Source organism: Ruditapes philippinarum, unplaced genomic scaffold, assembly GCF_026571515.1.
Source record: "Ruditapes philippinarum isolate M1 unplaced genomic scaffold, ASM2657151v2 ctg3_1_1_1_1, whole genome shotgun sequence".
Taxonomy (NCBI): Eukaryota; Metazoa; Mollusca; class Bivalvia; order Venerida; family Veneridae; genus Ruditapes; species Ruditapes philippinarum.
The window spans coordinates 337,967-359,798 of record NW_026858508.1 but is presented as its reverse complement, the minus strand read 5'-3'; the positions used below and the strand labels follow the sequence as shown (position 1 = coordinate 359,798).

General features: G+C 31.5%; 1 protein-coding gene across 6 annotated transcripts in view; it reads right to left on the bottom strand.

Annotated features, from left to right (window-relative positions):
• Positions 1 to 21,832, bottom strand: part of LOC132753428 (zinc finger MIZ domain-containing protein 1-like) — a 250,516-nt gene that overhangs the window by 115,529 nt on the left and 113,155 nt on the right. For all 6 annotated transcript variants that reach the window (XM_060743898.1, XM_060743895.1, XM_060743896.1 and 3 more), the window contains 2 exons: positions 14,715 to 15,233; positions 4,040 to 4,153 (listed from right to left, as the gene is read on the bottom strand). In XM_060743898.1, coding sequence (XP_060599881.1) covers positions 4,040 to 4,153; positions 14,715 to 14,774 — 174 coding nt within the window. In that variant the 5' untranslated portion in view covers positions 14,775 to 15,233. The remainder of the gene's footprint in view (positions 1 to 4,039; positions 4,154 to 14,714; positions 15,234 to 21,832) is intronic.

The window sequence follows — 21,832 nt, the reverse complement described above, 5'->3', positions numbered from 1 at the left end:
GCGTAAATTACATAAAGATTATATTACAATAATTGTAGCAAAATAATCAGAAATCAGGTTATTAGTATTATTGTCAGTCCCATCAGGAAGATGTCCACAAATTATTGTGCTCAATAAAAATTATTTTATGGCTATTGTTAAATGTTACAATTTTATAGTACCAGATTACAAATCTGTAATAATGATGATCTTTGATATTGATAGGAAAAAGGTAATGTTATATACTTCATTTTCTTTTGTTTTATTTTGTTTTTTCAAAAGAATTCTAGGTAAAAGTTTACCATTCCTATAAATACTGGTGAGTTCTATGAATTAAAATATTTGCCACAAGTGAATGCAAACTTCTCCATATTAATAGTAAATATCAGTTAACAAACTGAGTTGAAGTTGAGTGAATGTAGAGGATGAGAACCAACACTGACAAAAGGAGAAGTGACACGGTTTTCTAACAGTGTCAAGCTCTCAGACAAGGGACCATGGGTTTGAATCCTATTTGGTTCATGACCATGTAACATCAGCTTAGTGCAGTAACGTTCTAGCTTCTATTGAATTATGAAGGAGTTAACTCGTTGCTGCACTGAGGTGATGTTATACACATAAAACCATTTAGTTCCAGAAAGCTGACTCAAATATGATTAAAATTAGTTTCAACAACTTGTTCAATACTCTTATATAACAATGTCCTTAGCCACTTCACATTATTTTGTTCCATAATATACCTAACTAAAATATATATCTAAAAAATGCTTTTAACACAAAACCTTTGACTGAAATGTGTGAAGATCAACTGTGTTTGAAACATTGTCTTTGACTGAATAAACACTAAGATACATGGAGATCAATCATCTTTATAAGGTCTTTGACTGGCTAAACATTGAGGATGAGCAAAGATAAAATATCTTTGACATAATGTCTTTGACTGGCTAAGCATTGAGGATGTGTGAAGATCAACTGTCTTTGACATAATGCCTTTGACTGGGTAAGATTGAGGATGTGTGAAGACCAACTGTCTCTGACATAATGCCTTTGACTGGGTAAGCATTGAGGATGTGCAAAAAAATAAATATCTTCGACAACAATCTTTGATATAATGTCTTTGATTGGCTAAGCATTGAGAAGAGGATGTGTGAAGGTCAACTGTCTCTGAAATAATGTCTTTGACTGGCTAAACATTGAGGATGAGCAAAGATAAAATATCTTTGACATAATGCCTTTGACTGGGTAAGCATTGTGGATGTGTGAAGATCAACTGTGTCTGACATAATGTCTTTTACTGGGTAAGCATTGAGGATGTGTGAAGATCAACTATCTTTGACATAATGCCTTTGACTGGGTAAGCATTGAGGATGTGTGAAGATCAACTGTCTCTGACATAATGCCTTTGACTGGGTAAGCATTGAGGATGTGTGAAGATCAACTGTCTCTGACATAATGCCTTTGACTGGGTAAGCATTGAGGATGTGCAAAAAATAAATATCTTTGACAACAATCTTTGATATAATGTCTTTGATTGGCTAAGCATTGAGAAGAGGATGTGTGAAGGTCAACTGTCTCTGAAATAATTTCTTTGACTGGATAATCATTGAGGATGTGTGAAGATCAACTGTCTTTGACATAATGCCTATGACTGGGTAAGCATTGAGGATGTATAATGATCAGCAACCTTTGACAAGAAATCTTTGAATTGATAAGTGAAGTTCAGCAATGACACAAGCCTTCTGATTGGATAATCACTGAGGCTATGTGAAGATCAGCCATATTTCATTAACAGTTACTGAGCCTTTGACTGGATAGAAATAGTCACTGAGAATGTATGATGATCATTCATCATAAACATAATTCATTCAATAAATAATCACTGAAAATGTTTAAAGAATGTCCATCTTTGACACAAGTAATTGGTTAATTACTGAAGATTTGTGAAGATCAACTAAAAAATATCTTGTGCAGAACATACTCATCATCTTAAAGGACTGCTAGGATTAGTATAGCATTATGGAAGTAACTTATATGAAGCAACTAAATTAACATAAATAGCAGTTTATACAATTCTGATTGTGATTTAAGAAATAAAATATTAATGAACACCACAATATCACATAAAATCAAAAATTGAAAATTTTGAAATGGATATTGATTTTGACTCTAAATTGCTGCATTATATAGAAAAACTGAATTAAAATTTAAAATAACCTAAAAACTTTTAACAAGTTTGAGCTCAAAATGTTATCAAATAATTAAAAAGGTCACATTCTTAATACCATTTAGATTTCATTTAATATATCAAAATATACAATTAGAATATCTTTAAGGAGAATTACATTTTGTAATAAACTATCAGAGCAGTAAAATTTTTGTTAACTGTTGCCCATACATCTGCCCTGAATAATTGATCGATGTGACAATGTGTCTTTTGTCAGCCCAGCCACATATCAATTACATCTTATTAGAAACACCGGCAAGATCTGTGTTCTAGTTTTTACATTGAAATTTCAGTATCAGCAAAACATTGGTCCCGCCCTTTTTGACGAAACTGTGTAAATACATTATATGGACCAGATATCTTGTTTGTATAAAACACAGGCCTAGATTTATTTATCAGATACAATTCAAAAGACAGAAATAATATTGTCACAAATTCACCCTATAATGACTCTCTGTTAAATCAGAACAGCAACTTTTGTGGAAGTTGCTTCCCTTGGTTGTATTTGATATTGCGTGAAATTAGTGTCCCTTAGTGCAAATATTTGCGAAAAGAGAATTTAAAGCAAGTGTCTCATAACATAAAGAAAATTTCAAAAAATTAAATCAGGGTTTTAAAATGAATCTAAATATCTCATTTTGATAGTATAATAAGATTAGTGGTTAAGGTAAGAAAACCATTCTTGTGAAACTTCATAAAACTAAATGAGTACTAGAAACACTTCTAGGCATAAACTATGGTTCTTTTGTGTTTTTTTTCCTTAAAGTTAATATTGCCTTTTTTATATATCATGGTCAATGTATGTATATATGAATTACGCAACAATAAAAAATAATAAGTAGGACCATGCTTACACATATCACTTTTGAGTCTGTTCTTTAGACTGACCAGTACCAATGTGTTGTAAGGTAAATCATATCTCTTTAATCATTTATATATTGAATTCTGATTAAGCAGGTGCTGGGGGGGGGGAGTGGCTGTTTTGTTTTTCTCCATTTGACAATAGTAGTTAGCGGATAGGTATTCAGCTCATCACTTTAGAAGCAGTCACTTTAACTAATAAGCATACATTTCCCATTAATGTATATAGTTAGATAACAATTAACTTGAGATGCTGACACTTCTTTATGGTATATGAAATGCCAATAAGAAATAAATAATAAAACTTTTCATTAAAATCACAGTATAGCTGTCTGTGGTCATAGTTGAGTTTTATATCAGAAATTAACTGAAGTCAGACAGGCTGTGTTGAGATATTTGATTTACTGTGCCTTTTCCATTCTTAAAAGGTTAAATGCTTAGCTTAACATTTAAGAAAGGAAAAGTAAGAGACAAACAATTTACAGTCTTTAAATTCCTCTTCTGTTTCTGACCACAAATATGACCTTGAAAAGCTTCAAGATCATTAAGAAAACCACTGTCATCATCACCTTCTGTGTTCTCTCAGCACCAGAACTCTAACAAGTCTTAGACATCCTGCTATATCCTGCCAATTGTATCTTTTTTTGGTAAAGTAAGACTGATTTTACATATCATGGTGTTTTATAACATGGCTGAATTTAACAACGATGTTGTCATTAAATGAGCCGCGTCATGACAAAACCAACATAGTGCGTTTGCAACCAGCATGGATCCAGACCAGCCTGCCTATCCACGCAGTCTGATCAGGATCCATGCTGTTCGCTTACCAACCCTTTTACAAGTAGAGAAACTGATAGCGAACAGCATGGATCCTGATCAGACTGCGCGGATGCGCAGGCTGGTCTGGATCCATGCTGGTTGCAAACGCACTATGTTGGTTTTGTCATGACGCGGCTCAAATACACTAAGACTTACTGTCAGACAGCTGATGAGGGTGTTCTCAAATGGTTCTTGAAAGGCTCTAGAGTCTGAGCACCAGTCCAGTAACTCTCTGGCTGCATTCTGAAAACCTCCTGGACTCTGTAAATGCTGAAATAGAAAATGGGTTAAAATCTCAGAATAGTGTGCCCAATATATCAAGATTTGGCTTTATCACCAGTTAAGAGTTGTGTCTACTAAGATTTACAGTACATTAAGTTCCAAATTCAAAGGTCAAGGTCCATTGCACAAATTTTACAGAAAAAGACTTTAGACCACCTTGAAAAAAAATATTTCCACTAAAAGTGTTCATACAACATTCAACAGAGCTATGTTAAAGGTATAAACACAAAATATGGTATTTAAATGTGTTCAATTGAAAATTCCATTCAAATTCAACTTTAAAATAAAAATAAAGGAGGACCAGAAATGTTTCCATTAAAAGTGTTCATAAAACAAAGTAAGGACCCATGTTTAAGGTATATGAATCCATGTGTTAGATTTATTTTATTGGAAATTCAATACAATTTTAACTTAAAATAAAGGAGGACCAGAAACAAACACAAATGCTACGTTACATCATAAGGATGTATTACATAATCTTATTGTTTTTTATTTTCACAATACAGTGTTCTGGTAACATAGATTTTCTCCCCTGCAAATATTTACTTTTCACCAGACATTTATGTATCAGACACTGAAGTATGTCAGAGAAATGAGGAAATAGAAATTTTATCACTAGTTTTATGTCTCAATCTTTTCACAGAAACTGCATATAACGCAGAAAAAAAACATGAACTAATATAATCAGTGCCTTCCGGTTCAAGAAGCATCTTCCGATTGGATGAATGTCCTGTAAATCATAAACTTTGTATAATTCTGCACTATTTTATTAATGAACTGATGATGAAAGGTTCAATAGAACTGAAACCAGAAGAAAATAACCTAAACCAGCTCTGGTGTTGACATGTTGTACTTCTCCATTTTCCTTTTATTTTAATTTATGAAATGTACAAAAATAGGCAATACTTTATTTCATATTGATTGTGTCTAATCATTTCCATGCAAATAATAATTTTTATATTTGTATATTATCATCATTGACACATGCAATTCATTTGTTCAATCTATGAAAACTGTTGATCCAGAAAATAATTAAAAATCAATTAAAAAGGCACACTTTAAATTATTCTCAGAATTTATAAAAATAGTTAAAGAATTAATCAAATTAAGAAAGAAATCAAGTAAATAGTTATTACCTTTAATCATGAATAAAATACAAATAAGTTAATTTTCATTATGAATTGATTAACTTCAATTTATCTTTGTAAAATATACAAATGATTTTAATTTCACTTAATAAAAATATTTATTATATACTTTTAAATGAAATATTGAGAAATATTGATGAAATAAAATGCGTATTTTCATTTCCGTATTTTCACTGTAAAAATTTATTTTTCACTGCAGTGAAACATATTTTTTCCGTATTTTCACTGGTGTCTTGCTGGACTACTTTCTTTTAAATTCTGCCAGTACTCAAAATTTAAGGGAAAGTCTTGCAAATTTTAATGTCCAGAAAGGGAAAAATGTATATAATAAACAGAAAATTCAAGTTTTTTCTATAAATACATGATTTATTTTCATCTTGTGGCATGAAAATTACCATATTTCACTCGTGGCTACCGCCACTCATGAAATATTTATTTTCATACCACTCGATGAAAATAAATCATGTATTTACAGAAAAAACTTGAATATCCTCTATATATTTTAACTTTTGTTTCTTCAACATACTAACCATATCACTTTCTTTAGTTTTTTTTTATTTTGTCAATGCTGTAGCAACAATTTTTTTACTTTTCATTTTTCATCTTATATTTTGGTGGGGCCCTAAGATCTTTATCTTAAACCAATTGAAACATGTGTATTTCATCTAAACATGCAATTATAAATTGCTTAGCAACTCAAAAGAACAGTCTGAAAATATTTCTCAGCAAATATCAAGTTATTCTTGCATGTAGGCCAAGTGGATCTCTTGTTATACGGAATTCTGTTGGGACCATGTTTATTTGTTTTCAACAATTAAAGAATCATTTTACCAGACATCTGATCTCAGACAGCAACAGTTATAAAATATAAAGAATGATGAAACTGATATCAATTACGTCTAATTTCAGTTTGGAATGAAACAAAGATTTTTAATAATTAAAATAATAATTAAAAAAAAAACGCCTAGCAATCCGGGACCATGCTAAACTTTTTCTTATTTCTAAGGTAAATCACATCAGAGATAGAATATTATAAGAAACACTACACCTTCAATTTTTTTTTTCCTTAATAAAATTTAAATTTCATATTTGACCTTGATGATGGAGGTCATTTAAAGGTCAAGGTTATTTTTGAATTAATCATCATGTCAAGTTTTGTCATAAATGCTCTTTAATTTGCCAAGCCTTTATCAATTCTGTAAATAAATAACAAAGCTTATATATATGTCAATTAAAGCAAATTCCAATAATTTGACCTTGATGATCAAGGTCAATTAAAGTCTGACAAGTCATATACGATAAATTCAACATGTTAATTTTGTTGTATGTGTTCTTTTGTCCACGTATGAATCAAATCTGTATGTAAAAAACCAAGTTATGACATTTTTACCAAATTTCATTAATTTGATATTATTTATGAGTCAACTTCAAGGTCAAGTTCAGTCTGGTTTCCTGGAAGGTCTTGTCCAAAGGGTTGGTGTGTGAAGACAATCCAGTAGGAAAAAATAAAATAATGGCCAACAATAAAGTTTCTGGACAGAAAATCAACATGTATAATGTTAAATTACATGTATAGTATAGCCTTTAACTTACTTATAAGTTTAAACATATTTATTTATATGCTCAATTGCAGAACAAGTTCTTGCAATTTATATTAATCACTATCAAGTTTGCTTCCTGGAACCAACCGATACTGGTGTCATTATAAGGAAGAAACATGGTCATGACCCCATTAGGGCTCGAACCCATGATCACTGGCTTGAAAGGCAGACACTATAACCACTATGCCACTGCTCCCCTTACTAATTGCCTAGTATAAACAAGCTTAATTCTATGGCACTTATACAGAGCTAAGCTAGCTTTTGTCCAAACTCTTTGACTGCTCATTTAAAAGAATTTTGATATTGAAATCATCCATCAATGGAAAATCAAAACTTAAAAGCAGTTCAAGAAAACAAAGCAAGGTAAAGGTTGAGCAAAACATGTTCATTTTTTATGAACACTTCTCAAATAAAAGAATGACATGTAAAGGCTTCCATACTTATTTTGCTATGTTTCTACAACAAAGAGAGGAGGTAGGAGAAAAGTGTTTCTAGTTTGCTTGATTTATTGAAATACTTGGCATTTAGTTCTGGAATATGTTCATACAAATTCATTCCAGTTTAATTCCAGACAAGGAGCTGAGTTTATTTCAGATTTAGTTTTTTCTGCTTTAAAAAAATCAGATTTATTTAAATTCTGTTTTAAGCATACTTCTTGGAATAAACTACCTTCAGGTTAAAGGTTTAAACACATATAATTATAGCGTAAGATTTGTTGAAAGTGTTGTAATTAAAATACGAGAGGCAATGTCAATTTTAAACTTGAAATGTGCTTAAAGAAATCTGAAATCAACTCCAAACCCTCCACCCACCAAACCCCTCAAAAAATCAATGTTGTCCATTTCTTGGTTACTTTACTATTAGACTCACCCTATAGTTCATTATGACTCATGTAAAGCCCCCACTCCCTCTTACCACCCAGCACCCCCCTCCTCACCACCACTAAGGAAAACAACAACAAACTTATTGAAAGGAGAAATTTGTTGTTTTCTAACATTCTTTTTGACAATTAGACTATTCATATGTTTACATACATGTATATAATATGATCCCTTCAATTTAGAAGTTTTTTTTAAAATTTTCATGAATTGACTTGGTGTGTGACTTAGTGCCTAATTACTTTAGGGTGATCAAATTTTTACACTTCTTGTATTTTTTTACAAAAAAAAATTATATTTCTATTTCTGAGAAATTCAATTTTTGTTCAAGACAATTTCTGATGAAACTCAAAATTGCCTTAAGCACTTTGGATCAAATTCTGGATGGCATTTTATCCACTAGGGTCTTAAATACTCATTTTGTGCATTTAAGCGAAAACATCTCTCTGCTTAAATCCATTTCATTTTTTCAACTAATTTAATTTCAGCAGTAAAATACCAAAAGGAAAAAAAACAAAAACAAAAAACACAGAGAAAAAGTATTATTGTAACAAAACTGCAGGAAAACTGAAACCTTTCTGACCTTCAGGCTTTTTGCTTTCTTCAAACAATATGAAGCAAACAACATTGTTTATCTTAACTAGTATATAAAACCATTTATTCAACTTTTTAATTCATTTTGTATAACACTTATACCCCGGTCACATATTCACGGAAACCGCTCACGGAAGAGCCACGGATTAATTCCGGCATTGTCCGTAGTTACCCGTACTGGTCAGTAGCTCTCCGTATTGTAACCGTGATCAATCGTAGTAGTCCTTGTATATCCGTAGCGATCCTTGACAATTTTTGAACATGCACAAAAATTTGCTACGGAAAAATCAACCGTAGCGTATCCCTATTAGTCCGTATTAAACCGTACTGATACGTACTGGTCCGTACGAAAACCGTTCTAGTCCGTACTGATTCGTAGGCCCCAACTTGTCCACGGTTTGGTACGGAGAACTACGTATTTGTACGGTTACCCTACGTATAACCTACGGTTTTAATACGGATTAATACGGCATTATCACGGAAAGCCACGATCGTAATACGCTGTACTACGGAGAGGCAGGGATTAGCACGGTCTTTTACGGTTTATTGCGTGGCATCACGAAACGGTACGGAATGGTACGGTCCACCACTGTTTAGTACGGATAAATTAAGTATCATGTACTTTTTCAAGGGTATAAATACCAACTGCTAGTTAAAAGATATTTGTGTGAACATTCAATAAATGATAATTGCCATTTACTGGCTGCAAATGTATATTGATATGGCTCAGAATGCGGAGGCAGTGGTCGAGCTGTTTGATGACATGCATAGAGGTAAAAAAAAATATGTTAATATCGTACAACAATGCATAAGTAATATAATAACATTTTAATGTTACATATTTTACAAAATTTTGAATTGGGAAATTGGAGTAAATATGTACATAAAACGTGTCACATAAGCCTCGAAGGCTGGCCCTTGAGTGATACTGACTAAGAGTAATTAACACAAGCATTTTACATATTCTTAAAACATAAACATTCACGATAATTAATGTAATTGTAAAATGAACAGCACATTTTAAATTCAAAAGAGAAGCAGTATTGATCAACATTTTGCATTAATGATAACTAGTCCATATCTTATCCGGTAAGAGAAGACAGAGGTGATGGTTGACTAGAGATGGGCTTTTACGAAGACCCCTCCATGTTAAGTATGAGGCTCTCATGGTCGAACTTGTTGAGGATCCGGCGTCCTTCAAGAAATTCACCCTAATCGGACCTGGTATGTCTCGGGGGTCGGACGCGATGAGGCCGAATCCTTTCCGCCAAAATAATTGAACTCTGCAATTCGTTCTAGGTGTTCTTTTCTTGTGAGACATTGAGCATGCAAGAGGTTGTCGACGGATATAATAGGTCCGTATAGATCCGTGGCAATTCGTTCTTCTCCGTATTAATTCGTTCTTCTCCGTATCAGACCGTACTTATTCGTACTAACCCGTGCTTATACCGTAGCAGACCGTAGTGTATCCGTAGTACGTCCGTCCTGATTCGTGTCGCTCCGTATCAAACCGTGTCGATCCGTAACAATCCGTGTCTCTCCCGGGGCTTTTGGAGGTAAATCCGTCAAACTCCGTACTCATACCGTTGTGTGTCCGTACTGGAACCGTAGCGGACTACGGAATTTCACATTTCCGTAGTAATCCGTAAACAATTAGACCGTAGCTCTTCCGTGGCATTATCCGTGAATATGTGACCGGGGCTTTAATAACAACACTTATTGATTGGATTCTCACAATTACAATGAAACCTGTAAATAAAGGTCATCCAAATGAGGGACCAAATATGTTCTTCATGTACAATATGTATGTATTGTCTTTAATTGAAAGTTATTCTTTTCAATTCAATCACTGACAGTTTGTAAAAAAAGTGGCTCTTATTAACGGGGTTATCTTTATTAGGAAGTTGTCTTTGAATACAGAGTTGACTGTATTTGAAATGTCATTTTCATCAAGAAGGTGTCAATCTTGCTGTATAATTTTTTATATGCAGGTACATTTATCTCACAAAGTCAGATGACATTTCTTGCATTTGAGATTGGATTTTTTAGTGTCTGCTTATGTACTGGGAAATAACATTTTATATCCTCAATGTTAAAGAAGAGTCTCATACTTTAAAATGATGTCATTCCATCACTATTATGAATGAGGAGAACATATAGGATCACTTTGTTAAGCCCTTATGAATGAAGCTGTAAATTCATATGCTTTTATAAGTTTGAATTAATATCTACCGCCATATGATACAAATCACTTGACTCCATATGTAGTAGTATTATATACCTCAGAATATGAATGAAAATGAACTTGGTTTTTACATATTCTGATAAAAAGCCCACAAAATCAAGCAATGTCAAACAAAATAGCTCTTATTATAAAGGACATCCTTTTGAGATATAATGACATTTAAGTATTATTATGTTATTATGTAATGTCATTTGGTTATTCATATAAAGTATGGTTTCTAAAAGAATTACAACCTTAAGTTTCATTGTGTAATGAACACATATTGTAAATTTTTGTTCAAATAATCAATTTATTGAATCCGATTAGATCAATATTGAACATAAATTAAATATTATTTGACAATGCTTATTGTAAGCATACATGCATAATAAAAGATCTTACACAAAAAATCCATGGATATTACTTTTTAAAGATCCTAATTAAATTAAAAATATTATAATTATAAGATAATTGTGTAGTTCAAATGGTGATCTTACAAAAGGGAGGTAACTTTGCTTGTTCCAAAAGTTTTGCTTTACAAACTGTCTAGAATAAAAAAAAAGGACCATCAGGCGATTATGACGTCTTAACATATCAGATTCACCATGCCCTTATCAATAAACATTCATGACATTTTTGATTTTGTTTCTAGATGCATATTTTTCTGGGAAAAAAAAGAAGAAAGTATGGCTTCTTCTAACATACAAAGGTCCATAGTTTATTAATTCAGTACAAACTTTGATTTAATTCAATGTGAACTGTTTCCTTCTTGAAATACATTATCAATGTCAAATTATATTTTAAATCCAATTATAAATTTACAAAGGACAATAACTCAAAAATAAAGATTCTATATTATTTGCAAAGGGTCATAACTCAGAAATAAACAATCAGATTTTATGATATTTTGCATATAAGATAGGATTTTATTCTATTTCCACCTGAGCTAGAAAATTATTTATACCCTCCACCCTTCCCTAATGTAAGAAAAGACCATTGCTTTAAATGTCATTCCTGAGCACCTTTTGTAAATACATTTAAATCTGTGATTAGGATAACATGATTTCATTGTTAACAGGTGCAGAATGAAAATATGAAGCATATGCATAGTTTGCAAGACAGAGAACCAAACACTGGCCCCTCATGTCTGAAATAATGTACAAAGGGACACATGAGATCTTCCTCCAATTTTAAAAGCTAGGTCACCATAAGACCTATAGAGTGTTGTTGTGACATAAAACCTAACAAAATAACAACACCAAAAAGAAAGGAAAAAAAAACAACAAGAAATTTAAAAAAAAAACAAGAAAAAAAATCATGATTAATATGTTTTGTATGTCAACGATCTCATTAAAATTCTAAGAACTATATTATGGACATGATAATTCGTAACACAAACATCTTGACATAATGAAATAAATTTTATATAATTTAAGTTCTTGTTTGAACTGCTTTACAGCTTTAACAAGTCAAATGAACAGGTATTGAGTTTGGTTAGGCCAGATCATCTTCCTCCAGTAACTTACATTGATTGCTATATTCATAACTCACTGAGTGTTTAAATATTAATAAATTAAATATTAAAGTAACACAATTTAATATTCTATTTATCACATTTCAAAAATAAAGACTGTTTTGAACTGAAAAAGAACCATCTTTCATTGACATGCCTATATTTATATAACGAAAATGATGTAACGTCAAAACATTTGCAAGGCCTTGCGGAGTCGTAAAAGAGGCACGCAGGTATGTGATAAAACAAATTATGTCACTGTCACTGGTATAACTTTCAGTGCAGTTTTTTAAATAAATTATAAATTATCAAAAGGACCACACTGGTACATTTTAAATGCATTATTCAAATGTATACCATAGATACAGCTAGACCTTTTAAAATGTTTTAATTTTTTTCTGGCTGTTAGAGCAGATAGTGAACAACTTGTACCACCAGTAAACTTTGTACTACTAATTGCCTGATTAATTATTTATCATTATCATATAAAAACAAAACATTTTAAAGATTCTATTTTAGACTTTTCTTTGAATGGAGAATAAACTAGATTTTTTTTTAAATTTTTAATGTGACAAAAATAGAATAATTTGATTTTTTAAGAGCTTTATAAATAGATGAATAGAAGTACTTTGATAGTAGTACAAATCATTAATACAAATCATTTTTCTACCTTTTTTTGAATAGTTTTCATGCCTATGAAGGATAAAAGAATATTTAACAAACCCAATTTCAATTAACTGAATGGGATAATAATAATTTGCTATAGCTCTTGCTGTTGCTGCTGCTGGTGATGATTATGATGATGATGATGATGATTGTGATGATGATTGTGATGATGATATATTAGCTTAAATATCACTCAGTAAAAGCAAGATTTTCATCCTAAATGGGTGAAAGATATTTCCGGAAGCAAAGTGAAAATGTATTTCTATATACAGTATTCAGATATCTCTGGTGAAATATCAAACACTTAGTGGTGAAATGATTTATTACATGGTTATATATAACACTGATTATAGCCTGCATTCAACTTTGTATTGACTGGAATTGAGATATGTACTTTTTTCCATGATTTAAAAATTTGTAACTGTCATAATTTTTGTTTAAGAGATTACATTATCATTGTTAAATGGCATGTTAATACTAGCATGGTGGCTTAGAATTGGAATAGGATAACATAAAATTATTTTAGGGGTTATGTTCAGGAAATAAAATAAGATGTGGGTGTAGAAAGCAATTATAGTTATATAAATTTTCATATTTACTTTCTATAAATATAGAAATATAACACCTTGTTACCACTTAAGGTATGAAACACATTCATACAAATTTTAAATAGATGGTATTTGCATCAAATGTCAGCAATAAAGAATATAATGCTTGGTAAGCTAAGTCATCAGTTTATGTAATTTTTTTACCTTTGCACTAGATAATTTATTAAATGCCTTACTTACCATGCTTGAATCATGCAATTAAATTTCATTATATCAAAGAGCTAATCTTTTGAAGCAAAGGTCAGACTGCACAGACATTGTCACATATCAACCAATTTTTCTCATTCTTGGTGAAGAAATACTATCTGTTATGAAATATTAATGAGAAAAGGAATTAAAGCAAGGCTGAGTTACCCTTTGCTACTACAGTATTTGATCCACATAATTTTCCATTTGTCTGACCTATTGACCTATTTTTCACACTTTTCTGTCTTCTGACTTTTTTTAACAGTAATACCTTTTTTAAGCTATAACATTTTAAAAGTAAATGATATCATCCTTATTGTAGTTCAATAACATTTCAGCAAACTCATTTGCAAGTGTGTGTGTGTGTGTTTTTTAATTATTGACCTAGTAACCTAGTTTTTATACTAGATGACCTATATTTAGAAATTTATCCTTGCATATAAAATGGGGCTTGTATCTGGTTACAAATTTAATTGTGAACAGAAAAAATGCAAGGACCAAATAAAAACAAAAATAGGATTTTCACTTTACAAATAACTGAGGTTGTTATATTTTGAAAACTGAATAAAATGTACTACAATCATTTCTTTTAATTTCAAAGGAGAAACACTTTAAACAATGCTTGAATGTCATACAAATTTCTTCTGGGCTTTGTCTCAAATCTCATGATTTTTGTTGGTCTATGCACATTATGTACTGGTTTCTGACCAATCATATACCCAAGATTTTTTAGTCTGGGCTTACAAAATTTCCTTGTTACATCAGACACAGCTTTTAAAATTTCTCAAATACAGTGTTTATGGAATATCACTATAGCTTGTTTGTTTGGTAGATTTTAAGTCATACTGCCACTGCAAAGGACAAACTGCAACTTTACCGGGGGGGGGGGGGGGGGGGATGAAAACCTCAGGTGCTATTTCAGGCATATATGGCACCTGAGTATAACCACCAACCTTCTGTAAGCTAGCTGGATTTACATGAATGAATTTATGGTCCCAAATGGGATTTGAATCCAGAGCATAGAGGGGCAAGTGATTTGAAATCAGTGACCTTAACCACTCAGCCATGAAAGCCCTACTTAAAGCTGGTATAACATTGAGGTACTAATATAGTTCATGTCACAAAACTTACCTGTCTTATACATGAAAGTCTATCGCATGTTTGTTTAATATGCCTATCCATATCAGTCATGGTTCTTTCATCATGCTGTGCATGGGCATTCCCCTGCTGATGTCAATGTTACATCTCAATGGTCAGTTTCTCATTCTAAACTATAAAAGTCTCTTCTAGCACTGTTGAATGTCAGTGTCACTCCTACAGATTTAAAAGTCTATGTCACAAGGACTTGGTAACTTCAAAACTGCTAAAGTGCCACATATTAATGTCACACATAGTGCTTACATGTCACAAAATGTTTTCACCTTTTTAGTTATCTAGAAAAGAAAATGTCCGGAAAAAAAGGATTTACTGTTGTTGTTTTTTCAACTGTATTTTAATAAGTATTCTTTTGTCACACTGGCCAATGAAACATCAGTTCTTAAATATTCTATCCAATCAGGGGTCAGCTTTGTACCGAATGAAGATGATGGGATCTTTGAAGGCAGCAACAGTTGGGAAAGTCTTTCATCTAAATGTCAACAATAGTGTTATCTGAAAGTAGAAAAAAATACAACATTAATAAAACAAAGGGCTGAGTGCTGTATATATCAGAATGATGTAATTCTAAGTTATGTTCTAGTAATACTGACTGCTTTATGTCAAAAATCAGACAGTCTGTGGAAGTGGGTTAAGATTGCCTGTGGAGTAATATCTAAATAAATAGAGAAGAAAGTAAATTACATGACAAACAATGTATGGAGGAGGAATATGGAACAGTTAAAACAGTTGATTGAACTACAATAGCACATTGAAACATGTTTTATCTGGTATTCTCTTTTCAACTATAAATTACAGTTTGAAAGTGATTATAATAAGTGGTATAGAGCCAATAAAACGTAAGATTAAGATAAGAAAAAAAAAATAAAAACACAATCTTTAAATCATAAACATTTATAAACATAAATTATAGACAAAAGCTGAAGGAAATAAGTTGTTCTAACTGTGATTCAGATATAATTGTAATTGAGGCAATAATTATACTCAATTAAGATTAACATTTTTTTCTGTAGCTATATACTGCCCTTGATAATAATATTTGACTTAATTTTGACTTAATAATTAATCTGTATGTCAATTCTAACAATATAGCTAAGTAGTCTTAATAAGTTACAACATGTTCATCATCCAGTTGTATCCTTAATTATAACGTTATTAGGAATTTTGCAGTGTAATTGTTTAAATATTGGTTGCAGATAATCATTTTGCCTATATATTCAGTGTTGTTCTGGTCCTTCGGGATCATTGATGCCAGCACTATTAAGTGTTGAGAATTGAGTACTGCTCAAGCCAGTGCCAGGGGGCGTGAGGGATGTGGCAGTTATTCAGTATCCTTCATGTACAGACTCAATCAAACCGAATCTGCAATTCTTATGTAATTTTGTTGTGATTAATGCTTCCGAGGGATCACTTTGTTTCCAAATTTTAAAGGAGGTTTATTTAGTACTGCCTTAGGTAATAGGGTTACAAGTTGCCTCTATATAGAGATGGTCTTTTATAATGAAGTTCTAGAAATAACATTCAATAAGTCCTGTAACACAAAAGATGCTTCCAATGTCTAATATACAATTATTTCCTACTGCAGTCATACAAATAAACAAAAACTTGAAATCATAGACAATTATGCTTATTTGCAATCATTTATATAAATCATTATATGATCTTCAACCTATGTCTCAGACAGCACATTTGTTCATATTAATAATATTTCAAATTCCCTATGCAGCACAACTTAAGATAATAATAATATGCCAGTTTTCATCTAAGTTAAAAAAGATTAGGAAAAAAAATCAGCTTAAAATAAAACTTTTGTGTCAACATCATTATGTGAGAGAGGAAAAAAAAAATATATAAACACTTGTATATCATTAAATGTTGTTGAGATTGTTGTAATATTTGGGTCACAGGGAAATAATTACATATCAGTGAATAAATGGTACAATAAAGTAATAACCTGTATATCATTTAAGTGTATAAGCACACTTACGAAACAATTATGATAAATTAACATGAGGTAAAATATGTTAACACTGACAGCTAGAGTGTGAGCAGTCAACAATACCATGTAAATATCATGTAATGAACCAGGTTAAAGCCTGACAGTGAAGTGACAGTTGTGGCGAACACTTATATTCAATTTAAATCCAGACTATGTTATCTTTTAATTTGTCCTCTTGACTGGTTTATTAATTTACACTAGCTGTGATCTTGAGACCCCTGTTACTTATTCACACACGCTGACAGTCGTTTATCATCTTGGACGGAGAAACTTGGTATGAGGTCTTTAATGCAGACCTATGGGTTGGCAGCCTTTAATCTCATTGTTTATATATCAACATTGGATCAATATCAAACAGTTTTCACATTAAAATGTTAATTCATATGTGAACAGTGTGACAACTTTAACACATAATGATTAAAATGATAATTATCTGCCAGATACAGTTATACCCGTACAGACAGACCAAAAATCAGTCCAGGATTATCATGTTATCACTGACATTGTCATTACTTTAACTGGTATTGGGAGACCCCTGACTGTAATGTGAACATTATTGCAGGTACAAACAAACATGTACAAGAGAAGAAAATTAATATCTATCTTCCATTATCTAGTTCGAAAATAATCTAGTCACACAGCACAATTTAATGTCACAGTTAAGAATCAAATCTACAATAGTGAGTGGTTGCTGATGACCTAAAACAATTGGGGAGTGGAGATGCCTGCCTCTCAACCCAAGGATCACGGGTTCGAGCTTTTCTTTGGTCACGACCATGTTTCTTAATATGACATCAGGACTGGTTGGTTACAGGAAGCAGACCCAAAAATGATTAATGAATGTTGCAAAAACATTTTTGCAATCGAGCTTACATTAATATGTTTAAACTCAACTTAAAACAATTAACCTGCCTTTCCCAAAAATTAAGAGATACGTCCAATGACTGAACCTTTAAACTTGTACAAATTTCCATTTGTCGGTAAAAAAAGGGCAGATTAAACTTAATATTATTATGACATGGAAAAATGAACATCAATTTTACAATTATTCACTAGAGGGCTTCTTTAAAGGAGAAAATTTAGCATGAAATTATTTCAATAGATCATATTTTTTGCATCAGATAAGACCATATCCATCCATATATTTTGCTTAATGGTTCATATTAAATCACTTTCCTTGTACGAAATAAAGAAAGAAAAAAAATGTGTGTAAAGTTACTCATTGATGGAGAATGTAACCGTTAGTTTCAAATTTCTTGTCACAAATCGGTTGCCTTTCAGAGTAGAGAGTTAAGGAAGATCTTATTTATTCATTAAAGTCAATTAACCACAGAAAAAATAGATTGCCCGTCTAGACAAGGTTTTTGCAACTGTAGTTTCTTTTATTATTTGGGCGGGCTATTAAGACTGATGTATATAATATAATGTTTATAGGTCGCTAAATGACATGGTGCATTTTTTTAAAATTTAAATAGATTTAACAACCAATGTAGAGAACATTAAATGAAGATTTTAGTTTTATGCATCGGTTTTGAATAATCAACCTTAGTGACAATATAATGAAACAATACTGATATACAATTAGAGAATGACCACACGCAGAGTTCTAATAAAATGGTATTATGCAACAAAAGTCTGCTTTTTTCATAAAATAGCATATTTTTAAAATACCATGATTTGTTCAAGTCTTAAGAAAAGACTTACTGATCATGTGAAACAAAATTTGTTTAATTCTGGTGAATTCAAACAACAGTGAATGCTTTGATTTGGTCTTATTGTCAAGAAGCAACAATGGAAGAACAAAATAATTCTATAAACACAGAACATTTAAATCTGTTAGCTCTTATTTTTCAGACTGAATGGAGGGGGATGGGGCTGTCTCTGACTCTATACTATGTCACCAGTGCTGCAAATCACATTTGAACAGTTAGCAATACTCTACAAGAGTTACATCATTCTTTTGTACAATAAAAAATGTTTTATAAAATTAGGTTTTATTACATTAGGTTACTGAAAACCCTGAAAAAAGACAACAAAAATTATACAAAGGCTATTTAGCTACATCATTATGTACATCCATAAAGTGGATAAAGTTTAATGTTATGCAACCACAAGTTAGTGAACAGTTTTTTTCCATACATTTTATTATATAAACTTTACAATAGAATGATTCATTTCCTAAGTATGCATGATCTCAACAAATAGTGCATTTTCAATGATGAAAATATTGAAACATCTCTATTATACATAAATATCTGATAATAAGTTTTATATTCTAATTCTGCATTATATGAAAAAGTAAAAAGAAAAGGGAAAATGAAAAAGACACAAGACATTCACAAAAAGACAAGCACAAATAGCAATAAAGTTACATTAAGACAACAAGACAAGCACAAATAACAATAAAGTTACAGTAAGACAACAAGAGAAGCACAAATAGCAGTAAACTTGCAGTAAATCAAGACAAGCACAAAAAGCAATGCAGTTACAGTAAGCACAAAACATAAAGAAAGTTGTTTGTGTTCTATAAAAATTTAAACAACAAGTAAATTTAAAGACAACAATGAATAGTATGATTGAGATATATAAGTACAAACAGCAAGCAGGTCTAGGCCGATCAAGACAGAGGCAAGAATAGTAAAATGATGGTGAATTTACACGAAAAAGCAAGAAGCAATAAGTGAAACATTAAGAGAACAGCAAAAGAGCATGAAACAAAACACAAGAAAAGCTAAAGCTTCAAACTAAATAAGAGAACAGCAAAAGAGCATGAAACAAAACACAAGAAAAGCTAAAGCTTTAAACTAAATAAGAGAAAAGCAAAGAGCATGTAACAAAACACAAGAAAAGCTAAAGCTTTAAACTAAATAAGAGAAAAGCAAAAGAGCATGTAACAAAACACAAGAAAAGCTAAAGTTTCAAACTAAATAAGAGAACAGCAAAAGAGCATGAAACAAAACACAAGAAAAGCTAAAGCTTCAAGCTAAATAAGAGAACAGCAAAAGAGCATGAAACAAAACACAAGAAAAGCTAAAGCTTCAAACTAAATAAGAGAACAGCAAAAGGGCATGAAACAAAACACAAGAAAAGCTACAGTTTCAAACTAAATAAGAGAACAGCAAAAGGGCATGAAACAAAACACAAGAAAAGCTAAAGCTTCAAGCTAAATAAGAGAACAGCAGAAGAGCATGAAACAAAACACAAGAAAAGCTAAAGCTTCAAACTAAATAATAGAACAGCAAAAGAGCATGAATCAAAACACAAGAAAAGCTAAAGTTTCAAACTAAATAAGAGAACAGCAAAAGAGCATGAATCAAAACACAAGAAAAGCTAAAGTTTCAAACTAAATAAGAGAACAGCAAAAGAGCATGAAACAAAACACAAGAAAAGCTAAAGTTTCAAACTAAATAAGAGAACAGCAAAAGAGCATGAAACAAAACACAAGAAAAGCTAAAGCTTCAAACTAAATAAGAGAACAGCAAAAGAGCATGAAACAAAACACAAGAAAAGCTAAAGCTTCAAACTAAATAAGAGAACAGCAAAAGAGCATGAAACAAAACACAAGAAAAGCTAAAGTTTCAAATTAAATAAGAGAACAGCAAAAGAGCATGAAACAAAACACAAGAAAAGCTAAAGCTTCAAACTAAATAAGAGAAAAGCAGAGAGCATGAAACAAACCCTTACAAAAGCAAAAGGCATGAAAACACGACAAGAGCAAAACACTGAAAATGAAATAAAACTCGAGAAAAGTTAAAGGTATGAAATAAACAGAAAAGAAAAAACATATGGGATAAGCATATTCATAATAAAAAAGAGAAAGGCCAGGGCATAAAATACAGCAAGACACAAAAAGCAAGAAACAAAACAGGAGAAAAGCAAAAAGAATAATTATTTCCTTTACCCCATTAAAAATTAATATTTCAAATGGACTTGTCCATCTTTCAATCTGGACAAGTCTATCCATCACCTTAAGGTAAAATTAATATGTACTAACTGAATATGAAACAGTGCAGACCATAATCAGATGTCACAGATGTATTATATTCAGCTGATCTTGGTCTGCACTAGTTGCATGGATACATTCTGTTGCTGCAAGCAGGCTAAGGATTAAATCAAGACAAACAACAAGATAAAAGGTAACATAGATAACAAATATTTCAAAACAAACAAATAGCATATTAAGGGACTGGTATACACAATATATGACATAAGACCATTCACCTCATAATCTCTTATAAAATTATAGCAACAAACTTATTTTCTTATTTGCATTTCACTAATTAAGAGCATTAAGAGCAAATTTGCTCCTCTGACAAATAATCAGAATAATTTATATTCAAACAGAATAATTCTCCAAGCTCGATATGAAATCATCACTGAAGTTTAATTAAATATTGTTTTGATGTTTGGTGTTTATAATGTTCTGTCAATATAATATCAACCTGATGAAATAACAATGTGATAATTGGTTAATAATTTAATACATAGTTTCAAAATAATAGGGTCCCATGTCACTAATTGTATGCATTGGATGCATTAAATATGTGCAAATATTTTACAGTTATTGAGCAGTCTTTGCTGTTTAATAGAAAGTTGCCAATAACCATATATTTGATTTATACAGAATTTATTTTAGTTCGACTGTGTGGGAAGCTATTAGCTTATAAACACACTTTCGAATGGGTTCCTGGAACCAACCAGTACTGAGCAATGAGTGTAAAGTTTCTTGCTCAAGGAAACAAAGGACTGGCCCCTGTCATTTATTTGTGGAGGACAGAAACTTTTTTTTCTGCCACATTTCTTACAAATAGTAAATGTATTGTTATTATCTGATGCAACATGGTCATCAGTCAATTAACGTAAAAGTAAAGTTACAATAGTGGAGCACCGGCCCATCAAATTGCTTTCTGATTGGTTTGTTGAGGGCAGACTGGATTATTATCTACACCAGACAATGTTTTTTTTTATTCAGGAGATATTAATGTATTCTCTACTTGCTTGCAAGATGCACTTAATTTGCTGCAATTAATTAGGTGAATGATCTGAACACATTGACTGGGCTGTAATACATCTGTCTGTTTGTCTGTCTGTCTGT